At 37.2% G+C, this 24225-nt stretch overlaps 1 protein-coding gene and 1 long non-coding RNA gene across 2 annotated transcripts in view; one reads left to right on the top strand and one right to left on the bottom strand.

The window, feature by feature from the left end:
• Positions 1 to 24225, top strand: part of LOC136676729 (voltage-dependent N-type calcium channel subunit alpha-1B-like) — a 129412-nt gene that overhangs the window by 72388 nt on the left and 32799 nt on the right. Inside the window, exons 11-28 of the mRNA XM_066653922.1 lie at positions 719 to 937; positions 1366 to 1478; positions 1866 to 1978; positions 2777 to 2908; positions 5568 to 5640; positions 5729 to 5846; positions 6403 to 6470; positions 7398 to 7504; positions 8641 to 8703; positions 12252 to 12287; positions 15013 to 15789; positions 15945 to 16129; positions 16344 to 16464; positions 17196 to 17325; positions 17629 to 17688; positions 18030 to 18136; positions 20170 to 20181; positions 22836 to 22856. Coding sequence (XP_066510019.1) covers positions 719 to 937; positions 1366 to 1478; positions 1866 to 1978; positions 2777 to 2908; positions 5568 to 5640; positions 5729 to 5846; positions 6403 to 6470; positions 7398 to 7504; positions 8641 to 8703; positions 12252 to 12287; positions 15013 to 15789; positions 15945 to 16129; positions 16344 to 16464; positions 17196 to 17325; positions 17629 to 17688; positions 18030 to 18136; positions 20170 to 20181; positions 22836 to 22856 — 2455 coding nt within the window. The remainder of the gene's footprint in view (positions 1 to 718; positions 938 to 1365; positions 1479 to 1865; positions 1979 to 2776; positions 2909 to 5567; positions 5641 to 5728; positions 5847 to 6402; positions 6471 to 7397; positions 7505 to 8640; positions 8704 to 12251; positions 12288 to 15012; positions 15790 to 15944; positions 16130 to 16343; positions 16465 to 17195; positions 17326 to 17628; positions 17689 to 18029; positions 18137 to 20169; positions 20182 to 22835; positions 22857 to 24225) is intronic.
• On the bottom strand, positions 5760 to 10390 carry LOC136676730 (uncharacterized). The gene is made up of 3 exons (XR_010796312.1): positions 10195 to 10390; positions 6124 to 6206; positions 5760 to 5873 (listed from the first exon to the last, which is right to left on the bottom strand). It is a non-coding gene; the product is annotated as an uncharacterized lncRNA (long non-coding RNA).

Genomic DNA, 24225 nt, shown 5'->3' with positions numbered 1-24225 from the left:
CCCACATTCCCACATGGCTAGACTAAAGACATTTATTGGGGTTTTGTTTCAATAGATGAAGTAAGGGAAAAGAAAGAGCGAGCAAGAGAGAGAGAGTGGGTGGAAAGATAGAATACATGAAGGGCTGGCCAGTTTATGAGGCTTCACTCGTGTCAAATTTTGAGATTAAAATAGCCCATGAAATGATTATTTCTTGTCTCTCCCAAGGCGAGTTACGAGATGCTAATGGGCCGATTTTTCACCTCTGCCTTTTTTTCATGCTCTGTCTTGACATTTGAGTTTAATTTGAGTTACTGGGGGTTTAATATAGCGCAGAGGCTGGGAGGCAGACGCCAAGTTGGGAAGTGAGTTCAGCTTCGTCACTGCAGCTTTGTCAAAAACACATGGTGCATTTATTAAAATTCATGATTGATAAAGTAACCATCTGCAGAGTCTCTGTGGGTTTGCATATGAAGCAAGGACTTAGGGGTGAAACATTGCTTGAGTTTAAGTTTTAATGCTAGAGATGCTCTACTTTAGAGGAATTGCTGATGCATTTATATTTAATCTGTATATAGACATTATAGACACTTTAGATACAATGCAGAAAAGTAATTTGCTCGTAGTGGGTCACAAATGTTGGGTGTGATTTTGATGGCTTGCTTTCCTTCAGTACCAGTTGCCTTCATTTTTTATTTTTATTTTTTGTCTGTAATACCTGAACCCCACCTCACCACAGCCCCACAGGGTTCTCCATTTGCTCGGGCTAGCGTCAAAAGCAGCAAGAATGAAAGTTCCTCATACTTCCGGAGAAAAGAGAAGAGGGTCCGCTTCTTTATTCGACGCATGGTGAAGTCTCAGGGCTTCTACTGGACTGTGCTGTGTCTAGTGGGCCTCAACACACTGTGTGTGGCCATAGTGCATTATGAACAGCCCGAGTGGCTCACATACGCTCTCTGTGAGTACACTACACACTACAATTATAATTCTAAACCTCAGTCTATATATTCTACAATTTTATAAACTGTTTATAAACTGCTGGATAGTGGACAGCCTTTTTGTCCTTTGGACCATGAGCACTTAAACCTATACATCTGTAGATAACAGTAGAAAACCTTATCGGAAATATATTAATTACTAAGAATGTACTTCTCAGTTATATCAGTTTGATTTTAATTTGATCAAAATTAATTTTAATTCAGTTCAGTAATTATAATAATGTTCTGATAGGTTGTTTAGTATAGAAACATGTTGGATCTGTGAATAAACTGTTACAGTAGAATATATTCAATAAAAGCACAGAGCTCATATGCACCTGTGTGTATACATTGATCCATTATATATCATTTTTATGATTACTAATTTATGCTGTGGTTTTGGCTGCAGATTTGGCGGAGTTTGTGTTTTTGGGCTTGTTTTTGAGTGAGATGAGTCTGAAGATGTACGGCCTTGGGCCCAGAAACTACTTTCACTCCTCCTTCAACTGCTTTGACTTCGGGGTTGGTGTATTTCCATGCTTAGTTTGAACATGTTAAATAGGTTTTAAACTAACTCAGTGTGAGAACTATTTTAACCATTTATTACAAGCTAATTGTAATGTGAATTATCTTACTGAGAAACCCTTTAAACCAGAAAGGGCATGTATGTGATCCCCTTGCATATTAGCTTCTGTAGTTTCAGATATTTAATACTAATAACTAAGTTACAACTGAATATTCAATTTATACACATAAATGTACTGTAGTTTATTTTATTTTAGCAGGGTAGACACTAAGGGTTACAGATATTGGGGAATTACCTTTGAGCTTCTTCATCATTAAAAGTAAAGGAGTCTCTGCAACATTATTGTGGGATAAGGATGTTTGTATTGTGTGTGCTTTGTGCAGGTAATTGTGGGAAGTATTTTTGAGGTGATCTGGGCAGCAGTTAAACCTGGAACCTCTTTTGGGATTAGTGTGTTAAGAGCACTACGTCTGCTGAGGATCTTCAAGGTCACAAAGTAAGAGGAAAAACTACTATGATTCACCATGATATGCAAAGTTTTATGCACATTCATACATTCATTCATTGTCTGTAACCACTTATCCAGTTCAGGTTTGCTTTAGGTCCGGAGCCTACCCGGAATCACTGGGTGCAAGGCAGGAACACACCCTGGAGGGGGCACCGGTCCTTAACAGGGCTGATCTATGCAGAGTTATGCAAATTTGTACATGTTTATGCAAATATATCAAATTACATATTTTGTTGATTTTCATTGTGAATAAATATATAAGCATTTAGTCATTGTATGGGTCTGTTCTCACATAATGAAAAGGAATAGGCTGTGTTCAAATGATAAAAATTAAATAAGAGCAATAGAGTAGTGCTTCATGTTTGTGTTTTTTGACAGCAAATATATATTTTATAGAAATTAAAATGTGCATATTTCTTCAATTTTTGGAACTGCATTCTATGACTATTACACAGTATCTATTAATCTACTCACTACTCACAAATAAATGCTAAAAATTGGACACCAAATTTCCTGTAGATGACATCACTTAGAATATCAAAAAAACACCAAAAAAAAACATTATGGGATTTGAACGATAGAATGTATCCAAACCTTTGTATAAGACATAAGTATAATTCTAGAGTTCTCTGGGTTCTACGTATTCTAATGCATTAATGATTTATGGTGTATTTTGAGACTGCTTTCCAGACATATTTCCTTTCCTAAACAGAGTTATTCAGATTGCAGTATTGATTGACTGAAAGCATTGTGTGTATGTGTGTGTGTGTGTGTGTGTGTGTGTAGGTACTGGAACTCTTTAAGGAACCTGGTGGTATCCCTGCTGAACTCCATGAAGTCCATCATTAGCCTGCTGTTCCTCCTCTTCCTCTTCATTGTGGTGTTTGCTCTGCTGGGCATGCAGCTGTTCGGTGGACAGTGAGTATTAGGGCTTAACATCCTGCTTTAAGAAGATAATATTTTCCATTATTAGTTTTGAAATAATCTCTAGGGTTGCAGCTACATAGTCATAGTTACTTTATGTATAGTCCCTCCCACCAACGTTTTTTTAAGGCGAATTCCACTAGGTTTATCAAAATATCTGCATGCTTCCATCTTTATTTAATCAATTATTTAAAACTTTAAATATGTTACATATACATGGAAGACCATCATCATCTAACTTGTTGTAATAAGTCAAGCAGTAGCCCAATGTGTAGCATTTATTTATTTTTTTTTTTTTCCGTAAATCCAAAAAAATAAATAAAAAATAAAAAATATTTTTTACACATTTTCCATAGAGATTTGACTTGTCTTTTATAACTGTTCTACCAATCTATAATTTAAAAAGAAATTGCAAAATTTAGAACTAAGGGCCACAAAGTCTATGACATAAATATGTATTAAAATATTTGTAATTTTATTGTTATTTTGATACGATAGTACTATAATATTAATATTATCCAGGTACTGTTATATAATTCCCTGCATGTACCTGCTCTGCATCCATTTTAAAACCTTGCTATGACACAAAACATTAATGAGACTATCACAAAACTATTTACAGGCATTGAGTAATATTCCTTTAACTATTTGATATATGATTACATTTTTTGGACATTTGTTTCCCATCACCTATCCCGCCATAACAATTAAGGTTTGGCAAGTTAAAATGCTGTTTTTAACACTGAACCACTGTAATCTACCTTGTTTGCATGGTTACATGTATTCATGCGAAACTTTTGAGAGAACAGAGGATTTCCACTTTAAACAGACAAACCCATACTGTCGTCCCTTGACAAGAGAAAGTCTCGCTTTACTAAAGTCACTCTCATTAGAAGCAACATTGACTCCTCCAGGGCCTGCCTTCATTTTCCCCTTGCTTCACGTTAACAAACATGCCAGCATTGGAATGGAAAAGCAGAGGTTTTCATTTCTTCATGCCATGAATTATTGATAGAGCTGTGTAACGGAGGAATTGGCTGTGTGCACTCTCGCCACAAGGTAAATATCAGTTTAAATGCGTAAACATCCAGTCATACGATCCAGTGCAACGGTTGCCCAGCTACATAAACAAATACTTTATACAAATGTTATTGAAATGAAGCTGAAAGGAACACAGTATGAACCCTCAAGACACTAAATCCTCTGCTGCTGGAGGAGCAGACACAAGCTTTCACTGGGATTTCAATGCACAGCTTAGCGAAAGAGTTGGTCTACGGTAGTGAGACGCCTACCAACTAGGGTTTGATTCCCTACTGGGGTAAACACACTATGCTATGCCACTAAGAGTCCTTGAGCAAGACTCTGTATTCTATAAACAGTATTTTAACAGAAAATATGCTCCAGTGATAAAGAGAAATGAGAAGCTGAATGAATTGTGATACATGGCAATGAAACAATGAGACATTTCTGCTACCTAAGCTGTCTCATCCTTTCATATGTCTTTTAAAATATTGTCAAATATACTCTGCTAATATCAAGTATGAAAGCACAGACCTCCTGATTGTTGGGTAAATTAGCTAAGATTCTTTTTTGGGTTTCATCACCATTCTTCTATTTGAGGAAGATTTCAAGCCTATTACTTATTAAAATAATGTGGGCTGAACACATTCAACTGCTTCCTCCATTCACACACTTAGAGAGTAAAACCCTGCTCAGAAGAATGTCTTTTCCTGAAAATAAATCTCAGCTTTTTCCCTTCTATTCAACCTTTTTCTATAGCTTTGTAATTAGGTCCCTAAAGAGAGGTGGAGAATGCAGAAGAACAAGGTGGCAGGAGTTAGATTGGATTGTAATATGAGGATTTGTGCACATTTATTCCAGAAGCAATAGCAAACAATGTTAATTTGGGTGTTTATGCACATGGGAATAAACAACACACAGGAAAACAGTGTAGCATGCATGGATATCTGTGCTTTGCAGGTTTCAGTGCTGTATGCAGCCACAGCTGTTATTATCACTTGAAAATTATGCTTTAATTAAAATTAATTGTTTTTATATTACTTAATTGCCCACTAGTGGAAGTCTGTTTTTGTAATAAAATTTCAAGGATCAGACTGGTTTAAACTGGCCTGGCACATTCTGGGTTTTTCGTTTTGTTTTTTTTTTTTTTTTTTTTTTTTTTGGGGGGGGGGGGGGGGGGGTTTATATTCACATTCACATTCATGGGTTAGGCATAGACAGAGAAATAGGCTCTTCAACATAGAGAGTCTTATCAAATATATAATTGGAAAATGTGTACATGGTATCATGAAATTATACTGCAGTATAATTTATTATTTTTCATATATAGTGAACAAGCAGAGACACACCAAACCAAAATAAACTTTCTTTTTTAGAAAGATTCTAAACTTTCATATATATCACATTTGTCGTCATATATGAAGTTATTTCTTTAAGGTTTAATTTAAAAATAGTGGCATTTTACTACATTGTCATTTTGTGACTTTAACAGAAAGCATACTGGAGCCTGTTTATCCAGACTGTAAATATGTTGTTATATAAGTAACTACTGTGTAAAAATAAATAAATTAATAGAACTAATATAGAAAACATGTAATAACTTCCAAAGTCCCAATGTTTTTATATCATCTAGGTTTAATTTTGAAGAGGAGACCCCAACTACAAACTTCGATACATTTCCGGCTGCCATTCTGACAGTGTTCCAGGTAAAGTTGATATTTCGAAAGTTTCTTGTTGGTGTTTCAGGGTCTGGTGAGGCCAGCAGATACTCTGCTATCCCACTTGTTGTTGCAGATTCTGACAGGAGAAGACTGGAATGCAGTGATGTATCATGGGATTGAATCTCAGGGAGGAGTAAAGCGTGGAATGTTCTCTTCTGTCTACTTCATCGTCCTAACTCTGTTTGGAAACTGTATCCTACTCTTATTCTGAAAAAGTGCTGGACAAATTTGTAAATATTCTGAAGTGAATTTTGTACAAAACTTTATGAAAACATCATTGTAAACAATTGCTTTAAGACAATGCAATTTTTTAACAGTATACAGTTTTCTTAAAGTATGGCTGTTATGCTATGAAATTTTGGAGGTGGATTTCTTGAAAAGACAATTGAATAATTGAATAATCATAGTTATTAAAGAAGGAGTGAGTGAATCAATATGTTTTTATGGGTGTAGCCTTGGCTACAGTACCTATAGAGTGAAGCTCAATTTCATTGTTGCTGTTGTTGGTCTTTAGTTGATTTTGCTGGTGCTGGAAGTAAATGACTCTCAGTCTGCAATAGAAATGCACTGGTGACATTAATTGAGAACAGTTATAGAAAACTATAGAATTGCAATAAAATGATTGTAAAAAGTGCAGTATAATACTTTATTGGTAGCTATGCCCTCATTAGTTCTACAAGATTTTTTTAAAATTCTGTGTGTGATACACACATCTATATCTTATTACTTTAACCCATGTCTGAACAGACACTCTCCTCAATGTCTTCTTGGCCATTGCTGTTGACAACCTTGCCAATGCACAGGAACTCACTAAGGTAGCACTCGCAGACTCACTCATTCATTCTCTCTCTCTCTCACACACACACACACACACACACACACACACACATACATACCTACACACACATACATTCTCTGACACTCTGTCACACTATACCAGCCATTTGAGGCCAAGCAGGCACACTATGAATCTCCCCCTTGAGGGTTGTGTTTCCTGGGTTAAAGAGGGAGCGATCCTATCTCCATAGCCTGCCATACACAGCCTCCCTTTATTGGCTCCATAACACTGTCTGGAAAGGCTGTTCACTATTGACTGATGCGTGCCTTGCTCTGTAACTCAAGGTAATGGAGCGTCCCAACACTAGCAGGATTTAAGACTTTACATTGTACTGTACATACAGTACAGGGAAAGATCACAGGTAGTTTTCGCAGACAGTTTTTTCCTGCCCTTTTTTTTAAAGTTACATAAATGACAAAACGAATATATCTACTATATGTGAAACCTTATTGCAAAAAAGCTAAAATATTAAATATGGAATCTGTATGAAAGGTTTTGTGAATAACGTATTTAATTCATTCCAATGCAAGAAATTCTAAAATAAAAATGTGTAATACATTTTGCACAAGCCACAATTTATACACTTTCCCAACATTTTAACTGTTTCCCAACATTTTAACATTAAGTAAACAGTCACGTTAGAATAAACTGTACAGAAGCGGGTTCTTAAGGGTATGTTGATATTTTCCTTTAGAAAATTAATAAAACAGGGCATCACGGTTGCGCAACATGTAGTTTTGCTGTAACATAGCTCCAGGTTCCTGGGGTTGTGGGTTCAAACCTTGCCTTAGGTCACTGTTTGTGAGGATTTCCTCTGCATGCTCCAGATAAATTAAATGTCAGAATTGATTAATTGGTTATGGGTCACACTTTAATGCTTTCTCTTGGTCTTTGTCTCATTCAGGATGAAGAAGAACAAGAGGAGGCTATTAGTAAAAAGTTGGCCCTGCAGAAGGCTAAAGAGGTGAAAGAAGTCAGCCCCATGTCAGCCGCTAACATATCTCTCACAGCGTAAGTAAGGGGTACTTTAAACCCACTACTGTTAAACTATACCAGTTCTTTCCAAACTGATGTCCATATTTATGCTGTTTATACATGTGTTTTATATATATTTTTACATATTTGTAATTTCATTTGTGCTGAACTATGGAATAGTGTTTTTATGTTTAAAAGTGTGTGTGTGTGTGTGTGTGAGAGAGAGAGAGAGAAGAGAGAGAGAGAGAGAGAGAGAGAGAGAGAGAGAGAGAGAGAGAGGTGTACATGCTCATCTATGTGTTTTGTTGGTGTTATTTTTGTGAATACTTATGTCCCCACTGAAACAGCATGCATATTTTAGCTGTGGAATGGGTCAGATAATGTTCAGATTAGACAGCGCACGCTGTGTAGCATCTGACTGAATTGTTTGACTGATAGGCCATGACAGAAGAGCTTATTGGAAAAGGAAAAAAGTGTTTGCTCCATGTTAGGCAAGTAGTTAATTCCCTCTATAGGCCATTCAAGTTTAATACTCTGATACAGTTTTTTGGAAAATAAGCCTCTTGGCTTCAATAGCTGCCATTTGTTTTATTTTATTGTAATAAACAGCAATGCATCTGTCCTTGACATAGAACATCAGCTGGACTATATTTGCTAATTTGATTACATTGCTAATTTTCATAACTCTAAACTGAATCCTCTATAGGTCTAATGGGCTAGCTGATATTTGCCATAATATTATGGCTAGTTATTTAGACAAAATTATCTTTTTTTTTTTTTTTTTAAATATGTCAAAGACATTTACATTTTGAAATTTCTTTGCTTGATTTGGTATCAGTTTGGGACTCCCTTTAATTGCTTGTTTATTTACAAGACATTGGTCCGCCTCATGGAGACCATTGGAAATGGTCAGTTCCTTGGCCGTAATTAAGCATGACATATCTGAAGGATGAATGTGCTTGTAAATAATATATGAATCTTTGAGTTGAAATCTGGCATGACTTAGTTGAGATTGTTACTCCCGTTGAGTTGACCTTTCGTGGGGCGAGGCTGGAGTCAGTGTGACTGAAAGCTCCACTGTCTCAGGCTCCGCCCCTGTTTCTTTCCCCTCCCATATTTTGTTTTCCTTTTTTGTGTGTTTTGTGTTGTTTTGTTTGGTTTGATTTATGCAGTTTTATAAGGCCAAATGGAGGTGCACTGTCACACAGCTCCTCCCACTCCGGCTCTGATTCACCGTGAGTTTCTTTCTTCTGTTAAAGCCTGCTCCTTCATTTTCTGTCTTCCTTTGTTCCACACACTCTCACCACATCGCTTCATTTCCACTCACTCTCAGTATAAACCAAATCAGACACTTTGAATGTACTTCATTCAGACTCTTATACTGCATATACTGTGATAAATGATTCTGAAATTCGCATTTCAGAAAGTTACATTTTTTAAATGCATTGTGAAACATAAATACACATTATGCTGAATTATGAAAAATTAAAATTGTTTTAAGAGTAATTTTGAGCCTTTTATTCCTTTATTAATAAACCCTTTATTTATTTGTGGGTTTATTCTAAGTCATCTTGCTTATCCTCTCACGTCAAACTTGACCAAGGTTGCAAGTCTTGCATTCTGTTTTTTAGTGGTTTTAGCTGTGCTAATGCTTTAGGTAAATTAAAAGTTCAGCAAACAATGTATACAGTTTACCCATACAGGGAAAGTAGTCAGTCGCCCATGACATTTTGGTGATTGAAGTAGTCTTTGCTCTGTTATTTTTGAAAATCTATTTATCATATTTAAAATTTTAAAATAGAAAGTTGTTTTTGACAGCTGTGTAATGTTTAAACAATATCATTTGACAGAACGTACAGCAATGTACACCAATCAGCTATAACTTTGACTGCCTCTCTTTTTCTGACTGTACAAACCTTCAGCTCCATTAACCATCTGTCAAATGCACACTGTTTTCTTAAACAGATTCAATCTATTGCTCTGCACACTTTATGTGGCCCATTTCACTCTGTCCTTCTGTTGTCAGGACACCCACAAACCACAGAGCAGGGAGGATTTGGGCGGTGGATCATTCTCAGTGCTGCAGTGACACTGACCTGATGGTTGTATGTTAGTGTGTTTTACGCTGGTACTAGTGGATCAGGCAGTGCAAAAGGATTTTTTAATCCCCTCAGTCTCACAGCAAGACTAAGGGTAGTCCACCACCTAAAGATATCCAGGCAACAGTGTCCAGTGACCCATGATTAATGACTACATGATGACCAAAAACAAACTGTGCAGCTAAAGATGAGCCACTGTGAATTTAACTTTACAAAGTGGGCCACCACGTTAGGTGGGTGTCTAATAAATTGGGCAGTGAATGGACACAGCATTTAAAAACTTGAGCAACACTGCTGTGTCTTTTCCATTTGTACTATTGCCACACACACACTAAAACACCACCATTACATTAGTGTCACTCTAGCGTTGAGAGCAATCCACCAGCCAAATCATACCTTTGTGGTGGTCCTGTGGGGAACCTGACCATTGAAGAACAGGGTAAAAATGGGTAAATAATGTATGCAAAGCAACTACAGACTGTACTACAAAGTAATTTTCTATAGTGGGTGGAGCTGAGAGAATGGTCACTGCATTGATGATAATATTCTTATATGACTGTTTATGTAAATATATAAGCAGTGTAAGCATTTAGGGCTGTTAGCTATTGTGTAAGCAGTGATGTTTACCTGTTGTTTCTCTGGCTCTGTAGAGATTAGCTGTTTACGGTTAGCTAGGACAGCTCTGTGTTGATAGTTAGCGGTTAGCTTGGTGCTGTAGCTGGCAGTGTGTTGTGATCTCAGAGCCAGCTCTCTGTATGTGAATGAGTGTCACTACTAGAGCTGCTGCTGCTCCTGCTGCTGTTGCTCAGCCAGTGAGTCAGCACTTCTGCAGCCAAGCCCTGGAGTGCCCACCATCTGCGAAGACACAGACAGACACACACAGATGCACACACACATAAACATTGAGATAAAGAAGGAAAGAGAAGTACAGTGCCAATCTTTTATGTTTGTAATAAAGTGAATATTATGGATCTAAATTTATTAACTGCAGACTATGTAGCCTATTGGTTTACGTATTTTTTAAAAGAAAACTTAATTCTTTTTGGAAAATAAAGATTATCTTTTTAAAGGAATATTAAGTAGTATTTTACCTTAATATTGCCACTTCAAAATCATTATGATGTTTCAATCACTTGTAATAGAGAGAACAGAGAATTCGTTGTTGCTACTTTAGGTTCATAACTTCACACACTGTAACTTTGGAGTAGGGTAGGAAAATGGATAAGATTGTTAGTGAAAGAATAGATGTGGGATAGAGTTCCATTCTGTTTTTATTGTTACATGCCCAATTTTGTCTCTTCATTTAGTATGGGTAAACATCATCCCAAACGAAGAGGTACTTGCACAAATCTTTAGACTTTTTTTGGCACAGACACCATCTCTCTTGCATTCATTCATCTTTGAATCTTCATGCTGCCGTTCATACGTTTTTCTTTGTCTGAATATTCTTCTCCATCTCCTTGATTAATTGGCAGGTGCTGTTTGTTACAGCTGATGTATACTGACACTTGCTTTACCAGAGGGGAAAATAGTGAACACAATAAACAGGTGGTTATGGCTGGCTGTACCTACTGCTAAATTACCACCAGTTTTTTTAGAAAGTTAAAAATGGGAGATTTACAGTGAACTATCATAAATGGGAGGACAGTAGGAAAGGAGGGTAAAATAAGAAAGAATCTCTGGAAAATGTTTTGACAGGTATCATAATGTTGTTTATTAATTGAATTGACTTTCTGATAATTTCCAGACACTCTATAATTAAACATTTTTCAAACTAGCACTACCCCTAAATTATGAGTGTGATGATATGTGCTATTGAATATATGTTTCTACTGAATTCTTCTGCTAATTGTAGCTTGTTAGTGAACTATTGTTACTAATTCTAGATCATTTCATTTACCAGTCTAATTTAACTAATAATATTACTTCTATTAGTGCACCAGTTTTAGTTCACATATTTTTATGTACTTGTGCTTGTAATCAATTATTACTTTGTAGGTAGGTCCCAATAAAGCTAATAGTAGTGCTATTGAAATTTGTGCTAGCCTAGTATTTTGGCACATATTTTCTAATCATTTGTAATTGAATATGCCGTTCTAGTTTGCTTGGCAACTTTATCTTCACCTGAAAGCAGAAACAAAAATATAAATAAATTGTCTTTGACTTCAACTAAACGTGTCACAAGCACGTCTGTATTGGATCAATGGCCAGTTTGTTAGTACAGACCATGCTCATAAAGGCTGAAACAGGGATATATTTTTGGGAAGGAGTTCAGAAAATTATGTTATTACATAACTATAATAATACAATGAGAGATCCAGTTCTCCAGTACCAAAGCTCTTTGGAGAAAGCTCAAAGTGATCTGCAATTCATTTCAGATTGCTTGATACTTATTGGCTTTAAACAGCAGGAAATTACACTACCATCAGCCTGGATTTGTCTGTTTTATATTCTTTTCATGTATGTGATGTAAGTTTAAGTGTTATTTAGAACGTAGTTGCTTTGTACTTCTCCTGTATCTGTCTGCCTGTCTTTCTGTCTGTGTATTTGTCTGTATACTGCTCTGTCTGTATTGTCCCTGTTGAGTGTCTCTGTCTTCTAACCTTTGGTATGTGACTGTGTGGGAACTCCTACTGTGTGTGTGTCTGTGTGTATTTGACTGTCTGCACCTGTATGTGTTTTAGGAGTTATGTCTGCTCCCCTGCCCATCACTACTTGAGGTAATGGTACTGTAGGACACAGCTGAGACCTACTAGAATTCTTAAATCTATGTTGTGTATCTACAAGCCATATGCACCAGCATTGTACACTTCATTGTGTTTGGTGTATTGATGTTTACTGGAATATATAAATTTTGCCCATCCTCCATTTTCTGCATCCCCTGAAATCCTGTTTTGTGTGTTATCAAGTGAAAAATTAATTGTACATGGCTTTTCTCAAAGTGATATAAGCAAAGGTAAGATCACTTGAATCCCTTGATTTCTATTCATTCTCATAAGGAAATAGAATAAAAATAGCTAGAAATTTCTAATTGTCATATTGCATATGTATTTGATCAAAAATTTTTTAAAAAGTACACTTTTCAATAGTGAGGCATTACCAAAAGTGCTAAATTGTGTGTAAGGATTACCTCTTTGTTGCCAATTTGATCTTGCCTTTATTTATTATAACAACAGATCTGATTTACTAGTCTATACCGACTAGATTAATCTTTCAAATGTTTGTCACAACATATGGCAATGGGGTTTGACCATGAAAATGTCTGCAAGAAAGTATTTTTTTCAACAGCAAATAAATTACCAGCGACTTTTAATAGGCGGTGTAGTCAGTCAGGCCATTAATATAAGTAGAAGTTTCAATGTTTAATCAAAGCAAGCTTAATCCAGTGTATCCAGTCCCTGAAAGGCATGATCCATAGGCATCTGATATTGTGATGGCATGCATGGTCCAATATTGGCAAGCCATAATCCACAAGCATTAAAAGACCAGATGCAGCATGTCCAGTCGTGGTTGACGGAATTGTGTAATTTGACATCCATAAAGACCCCTTTTCTCTGCCTCTGCCTCTCTCTCTCTGTCTCTCTCTCTCTCTCTCTCTCTCTCTCTCTCTCTCCCTCTATATATATATATATATATATATATATATATATATATATATATATATATATATATATATATATATATATATATATATATATCATATACATAGCACATACAAACAAACACACACAAAACAACCTAAAATATGAGAACAGGTTTTCAGTGATTTTTAACATTTTTTTGATGCTCAGTGTAGTTTATGTCATTGATGGAACATATTGTAATAAAATGCCTGTTATGTTATTTTCTGAACAAATGGATTGAAATCCATACAAAAGGCTGCCTTACTACTTTAATAGTTTACAGAACAAAAATATATTTTTTAAAAAAATTCTTATTATTTTATTTCCTTTTTTGCTTGTTTATGTCATTGAACATTTTCAGGTAAATGTTTTACATTAAAAATTCACATTTTTAAATAGGTTATGTATAAAATAGTTTAACATAATATGAGACTAGGAGGGTAAAAGGTGGTCTTGACATGGATGGTGAAGAGGTTCATTGCATAACACTTCCTATGAATTCTGTATGCATAATGCATTATAAATGCATTTATAATGCATTATATGGCATACATAATATCTTATTATGGCTGTTATAAGCCTGTATAAATAGAGATGCGGTCATAACACTTTTTAAGGTATGTGCAATTTTATAAGGGCATGTGTTATAATGCACCATAATATCCATTTTATTTAAAACTAGGTACATACTGTAGCAGCACAGTTTGTAGTTTTTGTGGTTGTTTTGGGGTTTTGTGTCATTGTATGTTATGTGGGTTGGGTTTGTTGTTCAGTGTGTTTGAGTGTGTGTGCCTGGTGTGTGGCGTGGGTAGAACATTATGCACCATCTGGGAGACTGTAGCAGTAGATAATGCTCATCCTACACAAAGAAATATTGTGACAAGGCCATTCTGCCAATAAGTGTTCTTTTTGCACTATTAAGAAAGTAGGGAGCAAGGTAGTATTTGAACTTGGTGTATTATTAAAAGTGGCAGAGCTTCATTCACAGCCACACTACGGCCACACTAGTCTCCAACAAGGTGGATACTGATCTCTGCCTGTCATTCGTCACACACCATGCACAAACACACAAACACCTCAAACACACAAAACCACATTTCCCTACCACACACACCACAGACACATAGCCCCAAAAATAATGAATAGGGAGAGGCTGAGGTGTTTTGCCTAGGTTCCAGCACTGCTACAGTATGTACACTGTCAGAAAATTTGTCACTGTGATGGTACCTTTTGCTGTCTCTCTGGTGGTACCCTCAAGGTTACATATTTGTACCTTTAATTAGGGTACATAATTACCTTATTCTATTATAATTGTAGATTTTAAAATTATGTTGATTTCATACACCCCACTTCATCTCCAGGACTTTTATTATGTTGTCTTATTTTTACACAGTTCTATAAAGAAAACTTTATAAAAAAAAAATATTCACCTCTCCTTCTGGGGAAGAGAATGTAATGTACCTTTAGGGAACACAAAAGAGTGTATAGTGTCTTATGAAAGAATATTATATTGCATTATAGCACTAGATTTATAGAGTCACACACCTTAAACCATATAAAGTACAATGTATATATCTATTTATGCATAATTAAACAGACTTATAGCAGTTATTATTAGGTATTATGTATGACATATGCATTTTAAATGCATGTATAATGCATTACGTATAAAAGATTCATAGGAAGTGTTACAGTTCATTGTATTTCCTAAATATCTTGGTTGATATTATTTTTTCCAATATTTCTTTTTGTACACTAACCTTATATTCATTAGCATCTCTGTGTAATACTAACCCACTCTTTCTTGCTGTTCCCCACCCAGTAAAGAGCAGCGGCGCTCTTTGAAGATGATGTCAGTGTGGGAGCAGCGTACCTCTCAGATCCGTAAGCACATGAGGGCCAGCAGTGAAGCACTCTACTCCGAGGAGCTCAACCCTCGACTGGCCTCTAGCCAGCACCTCCGCCCTGACCTCACCACACACTTGGACCGGCCACTGGTAGTGGAGCCTCGATGCTGGGATGAGGCCAGGACATTACAGGGCCAGGGCCAGGGCCAGGCTGTGACCCCTCAAGACCCCCAGGACTCCCAAATTATGGAGCCCCCTCAGTCACAACCCCCTAGAAAGCACCACCGGAGACGAGAGCGTACTTCTGAAGATACTCAGGAGAATGGAGAAACGACAGGAAACTCTCGGGATGGACGGAGGCATATCCACCACAGTCGCAGCAGTAAGGAAGCAGAGGGCCAGCGCTGTAGAGAGGGCAAAGTGGAGCGTAGCCGTGATGGCACTCGCAGACACCACCACCAACCGCAGAGCACAGCAGAAGATGGCAAGGCAACAGAGAGGGAGCACAGACACCACCATTCCCACAGGACCAGCCGAGAAGGGAATGGTGTTCTCAGCAGTGGAGGGAGGAGCGAAAGACGCTCACATCACAGAGACGGATCTCGTTCAGGGGCCAGGGATGGAGAAAGGCGAGGTGAGGATGGAGGAAGAAGGAGACACCGGCAAAGGACCAGCAAAGCCCAGTCCAACATGGAGGGTGAAGAGCAGAGGGAGAATGGAGAGAGAGATGAGGGAAAGTCTCCAGGACATAGGTAGCATTTTATTCAAGATCCTTTTACCATTGTTGTTCTATGGGATAGTGCCTGCTGGACCTAAAGTTTTTCATGCATTTATGAAAACACTAATAATAATAAAAAAATAATTAGAATGAAAATGGACACTCCACATCTCCCATTTTCTGTTGTAGGCCTGCAGAAATGGGTGGAGACTCTCTAATGACCACACCCCAGCAGCCTGTGGTAGAGAACCGATGGGGTCTGGAGAAACCAGAAGATTCAGATAACCAGCGTAATGTTAGTCGCACAGGGGGGCTAGGCGTTCACATACCAGTCACCATCACCTCTCCACCTGGAGAGACCACTCTCATACCAAGTAAGCACTGCCCAATAATAGTCCTGTCTTGCTGTGGAGTCTAATGTCAACCAGAGTTTACACCATCTCCAGCTGATTAACATCTAAATCTGTTCACTCAACATTAATCTTGGTGAATGTTGCAAGACAGTTATTTGCACTCTTACAATACAAGGCTTCTGTTTCTTTGAATGAAGAGTGACCTGTGAACTGTAATTGTGTCTGTGTGCTTTAGTGAACAGTATTGACAGTGAGACTGTGCCCATGACAGAGAAGAATCTGGAGGATGTAAACCTGAGTGGCCCTCGTCCCATTCTGCCCTACAGCTCCATGTTCATCTTTAGCCAGAGCAACCCGTGAGTTGCACACTTTCCCTATATAACTTTCTGAAACAAAGCTGAAAAACAACCTGTCAACCTGGAGATCTGTCTGTGTTGTTTTATTTTTGCACGTTATTGAGTTAAAGTGACACTAGGTACTTTAAAATGACAGCTTCAGAATCATTATGTAAGAACAAAGTCTCTGTCTTAACAACTCTGGGCTCAGCACTGCAGAAACTGCACTGTGTAACTTTTGGAGGATGGTAGGAAACAAAATGCCCCAACTTTGATTTCAGCACAGTGCTGCAAAAGTGAATTACATCCTGCAACTCTAGAGGGAGACCAGGAGCAAAAACTCAAAAACACAAAACCTTACATAGGGTTCCTTTTAAAATTCCATTATTTTATGGAAATAGTATCTTGATTGAGGTTATGGATGGGATTAAGTTTAGAAAATGTTCATGTAATAAAGCTATACAAGCTGCTATGGCACAGTATATAATTTCGGACACACACACTCACACGCACACGTGGAATCTGTATAATAAAGCTATGTAAGGTCACCATTCAAAGCACTTTGCTATATGTGACCATTCTCTCAATTTACCTGTTGCTTACTCATAAATGTGCACATAGAACTGCAGACAAACAAGCAACCACCTAATACAGCCTCAATAAACCCTTGTCTGCCTGTCAGTGTAGAGGCCACGGTAAGAGTCTTTGAGTCTATAAGTAGCTCAGAATTTCTTTCTTTTTCATTCATGCAGGGTACGGCGTTTATGCCACTACATAGTCAGCCTGCGGTACTTTGAAATGTGTATCCTTGTGGTAATAGCCATGAGTAGCATTGCTCTGGCTGCAGAAGACCCAGTCCAGGCTAACGCCCCACGCAACGATGTAAGTTTATTCGCTCTCTGTGTTTCAGATTGAGTGGCTTCAAAATAAGGACAAATATTTGGAAACCAAAAGGCTGAATTCAAATGAATTTTTAAAGTAGAGTGGTGTTAGTTAGAGTGACTTATTTTTTAATACATTTTGGTGATGCTTCCTCAGTGTTAATTCAACTGATTTAAATGTGCTGTATAGGACATGCATAGTATTAGAATATTTCAGTCTGTGTAAAAACATATGGATTTTAAGAAAGAGATTCTGAATTTATTAATTTATTTTAAACAAAGTAAAAACTGCTTTTTTTAAAAGGTGCTGAAATATTTGGACTATGTCTTCACTGGTGTGTTCACATTTGAAATGGTAATTAAGGTGAGTTCTGGCTCAATTATGTTCCAATTATAGTTCTGAAGCAGAGTTAGTGGCAGGTGATTATTAACATGGTCTTACTGGAGTCATTTTAATAAATGTGCTGAGCTATATTTGCTCAAAATTGACATCACTCTCTGGTGTCACTTTCCCTTCAGTTGCAGTGTTTTTAGGTTGCTATCCTTCTCTATCACACAGATTCATGAATTAATTACAGGTCCAAGTCCATGGTGTATTATTCATATTTCAGAAAGGGTAAATGAGGCTCAATGGATTATAAGTTTACTAAAAATACTGTAACATTTATCATGGTGTAAGCTCCTTTTTCTGTGTGCTTCCCCAAGATGGTGGATCTAGGCTTGCTTTTACACCCTGGCTCCTACTTCAGGGACCTGTGGAATATTCTGGACTTCATTGTGGTCAGTGGAGCTCTGGTGGCATTTGCATTCTCGTAAGTGTAATTTTGATTTTTAAATAAGCATATTTCAAATATCATTAGACAGCTCAACATACTTGAAAAAGTATACTAACTATTCACTGTTCTCTCATCTTCTCATTGATGCTATATATAGTCAAAATGGAAATCTAAAATTCTCTGAACTATCTGAATACATTTGCACAGAGAAAAACCTCAATGGCCACACAGATGGAGCTATGCAATCTTTTGCATTGTTTCCTGCAGCCAGACCAGTGTCTCTTTGTTTACCGTAATTGTACAGTTCCCCAGTTGGAGGTTTGATGTGTGCTAAAATCCTCTCATTTATCACCAGGCTGCTGAGTGTAGCACAAAGTGCAGAGTAAGAGTTTCTCTGGCTCCTGCTTCTCCACTTCCCTTAGAGGTCAACTCTGCAGTTTGATTACCAGAACACAGTTTAATCTCCCTTGTTTTCTTCATTAGTGTGTGCACAAAAAAATGACAGCTTAAAGGTGAAGTTCATGATTTTAATCAACACTTTTTTAAAAATTCTGAGGATGCTTTCTCACCATTTGCTAGCTCTCCAGTCTGTTTCTAATGTGTTTATGAACCCCGGGTGTAAATTGTGAAAAAACAAAGATTCTTGTCCAGTATGCTAAGCTTTAGCTTAGGTATTGCACTCCTACTCCATAGGTGGGTAATATTGTTTTGGTATACGTAGGGCTGGGTAATTAATCAAAAACGAATCAAAATCGCTATGCGATATTGGTTATATTGATTATTTTTATTCTGCAATGTCCCCACTGTGTGTTGATGTACTGTCCCTTTAAAACCACGCTACCAAACTGTAATCACGTGATTCTACTCCTATCAGCCTAATCACTAAGGCCGACCAATCGACTCAAGCAGTATCAAAGAAAAACACAGCATCTGTGGTTTGGACATGCTGTGTTTGACTATAATTAAGACAACACTTAACAAAAAGAAGTCAAATGTAAACGCTGAGAAAAAAACGAGAGGAACAAGCACCCAGCAACATTAGAAAAAATCTCCTAAATTTAATACTGGAGAATATTTACAGTACAAGCCTCATCACTGAAATATTAGGGTCAAAAATACAAAAACAAAATAATAGTTCATTAATCGTAATCGTAGTAAAATGTAGAATTAATCATAATATTGATTTGAGCTCATATCGCGCAGCACGGGGGGAATGTCTCCAAATTCAGGAGACATTTAACTGCATTACCGAATGTGCTAAATGTGAATAAAAGCTTGACGAAAAGTTCAACTTGCGTACAAATAAATGTAATTTTTTACCTTCAAATATACTGCTCCACCATAAAGGCGTCGATCGTCTGAAAATAAACAAACAAGAGAGAACAGCATTTTCCTACAATTGAAGACATCCCCTTTAAGCTGCATGCAACTTTAAAAACAATGTAGTTGGCTGGTTATGAGGCACCAGGACTGGGGCTTAATGCAGCACATTAAAACTTTTGTGCAGATGATAATAATAATGATAATATTAATACTACTACTACTACTACTACTAATAGTAATAATAATAAGTTCAACTTACATAGCGCCTTTCCCAAACCCAAGGACACTTTACATAAAGGCGGGACAGAAAAAAATTAATAAAAAATTATGCATTAACTTTTGTATAAGAATAGCATCATTGTTCTGTTAAAATAAATGTAGCAAAACAGACTAATTATTTATACATTTAAAACAGAACATAAACCTTGAAACAGTATATTGTACTTTAATTATATATTGCAGATAGACCCTTTGGTCTGCTGAGACTTCAGAAAAGGCTTTGATGTCACTTTCTACCTCATGTCAGGACACTTTACTGAAGAGACATATAATAAAGAGCTCCTGAGCCGAGAAGCTGTGCTTTTTTTTCCGGGAACTGTACTGTCTCTCACTTCCCGTCTGTGTATGAGTTATTGCTGTGATGTCCTGTCAGAGACGTGGTGTTCACAGCGTGAGCAACCTTTTCTTCTCTCTCTCACTTTGCACTCTCCCTCTTTTCCTCTCTCTCCCACTGGAACCATGTGAAGGAGCTTCATGGGGTAATGCCTTAACACACTCTCTCTTTCTCTCTGTCTCCGTCTCTCTCGCTTTCTCTCTCTCTCTCTTTCCCTCTGTCTGCCTTATTGCCTGTCCATGTGTAAGTCTGACAATGCCATGTAGGTTCGGAGATGAAGGGAGATTTTCCCTGCGGTCTCTTCATAACATCGCCATACTGAATCAACAACTCTGTCTCATTCGTCCCTGTTTGCCCCACTGACTTCTCTTTCATTGCTTAACCCTTAGAGGTGGAGAGTTATTGCTTTTGCTACAGTGCTACACAGTGCAGCAATACTATTCGGTGCACAAAACCAACCAAAAAAATGACCACAATTTCACACCTGTTCATATCCATAGCCGTTCAAATGTTATCAGGCAATTATTATATATTAAGTGTAAATTTATTGACAACATTGTGCTTAATCCACTTTCAAGCATGTAGTCCTTTACATTTTCCTTTAAGGACAGGACAAGTTCAAATAAATGGACCTGGTTTATAATGCACTCATGCACTCACTCACTCACTCACTCACTGAATTATTAAATGTCATGCCCTATTATCTCTCAATTTGCTTTTGGTGCTTCATCAGAGTGATGCTTCACACCACTGACAAACCTTGTTTTTGTTAATATCAGTGCTACCACATTGCTTTAATAATTTTGTTGTAACAATGCTTGTACAAGTTCAAAACGCTTACCTACAGACCCTCACTATTCAAATTAAATTAAATAATTGCATACTGATAAACATAATGCCTAACATAATTTACACTCCAGTCATTCAGTCATTATAATACAGTCATACAAGTTTAGAACTGCACTCAATTTTTTTATTTTCATAGGATCAATACAAAATTTAGATTCTGCAGTGTTGTCTGTTTTGACAATTGACCCGTGTTTGAGTGAGTGAGAAGATGTTGTATTGCACTACATATTTACTATCAGTAGCAATAACTACAATTTCTAAGGGTTGAATCTACATCATTACAAAGGACATAACCAGCCTCTTTGCCTTGTTTCTCTATATAATCTAACAGTAATCTAATAGTAACATGAACATTAGCCTGATAATGCAGTGGAGAAGTTCCAGCTCATATCAATGCATGTGACTGTCAAACTGAATGTGATATGATAAATTATGTCCTATAACAGCCTCTCCTAGCCTCTATTCATAGTGCCATTCCTCAGTCTCTTTCACTAGACTTCTCCTTCATCTCCAGCATGAGGACGAATGAGAAAATCTCAGCATAAACACTAATGCATGTCATCATGCAGTTCACTGAGGAAATGTTGTCTGCTGCTCTGTAGGATTATAGGATATGATTCATTTTAGCCACTGACTTATGTGGCCTGAGTCTGCATAAACGTATGGAGTTAGGCTAAGAAGCAAAAATCCAATTCACATGACTCATGTTACTCTGAGGCGGAATCGTCAGCAACTTTTGCTTTGGGTTAATTAGACAGAAACATGGTAATTTGTTTCCAAGCAAGCTCATCAAGCCCCCTGTGGTTGAAAGCATTTACGGTGGTAATTATGCAGCTGGAATGAGAGGTTGTGCCTTGTTGGCGTCAGCATCCGTATTCAGAGGGAAAAACCAGAGATCGCATGAATTGGATTTTTCAGTGAACAGCTACAATGTGTTTCAGTTTGTTTTCTCTTTTCCATCGCGCTTGGGAAGCTACTAAAGAAAGGATAGCTGTGGTGTGAAACAGCTTCCTTTCTGTCAGCTCTCCTCTTTCAGTCCTACTTGTACAAACAACACCAAAAAAAGAACCTGTCACTGCTAAAACAAGGTGAACAAAAACTGATTCCAGCGTACAAGTGTTCAACCAGCCTACACAGTCTTTTTTTTCTTGGCTGTTTTAACTATATCATCTCAAACCTCCCTTGCTTTTTTGCCCTATCCCTTCAGGATTCTAGTTATCACAGTGATTATGTGTGTACTGTTGGGACAGCTTGTTTTGCTTAAAGGCACAATACCTGAGTAAAGCAAATACGCATTACTTTTTCCTCACCTTCAGTGTAGTCTGTCAGCCAGGACATGAGCTCCAAGCTATTATAACTAAGAAGTAATAGTCATATATCAGGAGTAAACTCTGCTTTTGCCCTGGGTCCAAATGCAGAGCCTATGGCACAAATATCACTTGCCTTAGAGATTTGCATTTGCTTGCTTCGTTCTTTGAAATAACCTATTTAATGTGAAATAATCACATTAGGTTCCATTAAATTGGATGTATTTTTTTTCCAGAATATATTAACTGTAACCACCATGAAAGCATATGTAATGTTGTGGTGACTATATTAAGTCCCCTGGTGTGTTTTCTGGCTCATTCTATAATTTAAGATTTTTAATAAAATAATGTGTATAATAAGCTGCATTACACTGGAATTGTAACACTGCATTACTTAATGAAAATAGATTCTAGACTTTCTTAGTTTAGCCTTAAACATTATAATATTAATTGAACTGGCTGACTGACTATATGGGAAAATGCCATTTATTTTCAGTTAGATATTCCTTTATAGTAGACAAATAAACCTTATATATCCAAGTACACTGTACAGGGCACTTAGCAAATGTCTAGCCATAGCATTTGATATTCTGTGAGCATTCGTAATGTTTTGACTTGTGTGTTTTGTTCATTCATTCATTAGAACGCATCAAAGTGTTAACAGGTGGGAAACCCCCCTACATTCTTACTTTATCTTTTTTTCAAGCATCCTTCTAACTCCCTCTTCTGACCTTGTTTACCTGGAGTTAAGGGATATTTTGTGTAAGCGGAGGGGCCTCTGCACTGACTGTTCTGATAGCTTTCAACAGAAACAGAAAATATTTAGAAATCCTGATAAGTGAATAAATACAAACCCCCGGGGGTAAAAAATGGAGTTCTGAGAAAGCTATCAGAAAGAACAGTGTGGTGTGATATGTGACATATTAGCTGTGAGTGTGTGGATTCTGTGGCGTGGATCAGGCCCCGGACAACCCAGTGAAAGCATGCTGGACAAATGTGCATCAGAGAGCATGGGGAAAGTGCATGAAAGTATAGACCCTGGACCAGGAGAGCAACTCTGCCATGATGCGAGTCTGTGTGTGACCACGCTGTTAAGTTCAGTGGAGTTTGATCATGGGGAACAATAGATTATCAGTAGATTGTTATTCTGTACTGTTGGTTCTGAGGGAACTGCAGTAAAAGCTATTTGCACGGTGGCGTGAACACAGTGCTGAACGTTTTAGGGTACATTTGAAGGATAGTGAAGGGATGGTGGTGAGCTTCAGTGTTTTGCTTCAATTTAGTTTTATTTTGGTACAGATGTGTTAGTTACAAATGGAAAAAGTATCCCATTAGAAATGATTAATTTCTTCTCTAAAAGTCACACACATCTCTAAACTGGAAAGTATAAGGTGAAACTTTCCAAACTTTATTTAGAAAGTAACAAATCAGAGAACAAGAATATAAACTGTAAAGCAATACACATCTTAGATACAGTGTTGTTAGTAGATAATTAATCACAGAAATATAACACATTAACATGTTGCCCTGAAGACTAGGGTATGACAGGTTGTTTTGTATAACACGTGAAAATATGATCTATAGTTGTATGTCACTTTATTTATAGTACAACCCAAATTCCAATAAAGTTTGGACATTATGTAAAGTAAAACCAGAATATGATGATTTGCAAATCATTTTCAACCTGTATTCAATTGAATACATTACAAAGACAAGGTATGTAAGGTTCAAATGGATAAACTTTTTTTTTTTTTTTAATATTCACTCATTTTGAATTTGAGACCTACAACACATTCTAGAAGATTTGGGACAGGGGCCTGTTTACCACTGTGTTACACTAGGCAGGCCAGTCTAGTACCCATTGTTGTAACACATGCAGAATGTGGCTTGGCATTGTCTTGCTGAAATAAGCAGGGACGTCCCTGAAAAAGACGTTGCTTGGATGGCAGCATATGTTGCTCCAAAACCTATATGTACCTTTCATCAAGTTGTCCATGCCATTGGCACTAACACACCCCCATACTATCAGAGAT

Source organism: Hoplias malabaricus, chromosome X2 (genome assembly GCF_029633855.1).
Source record: "Hoplias malabaricus isolate fHopMal1 chromosome X2, fHopMal1.hap1, whole genome shotgun sequence".
NCBI lineage: Eukaryota > Metazoa > Chordata > Actinopteri > Characiformes > Erythrinidae > Hoplias > Hoplias malabaricus.
This window is presented reverse-complemented; position numbering and strand designations above follow the sequence as displayed.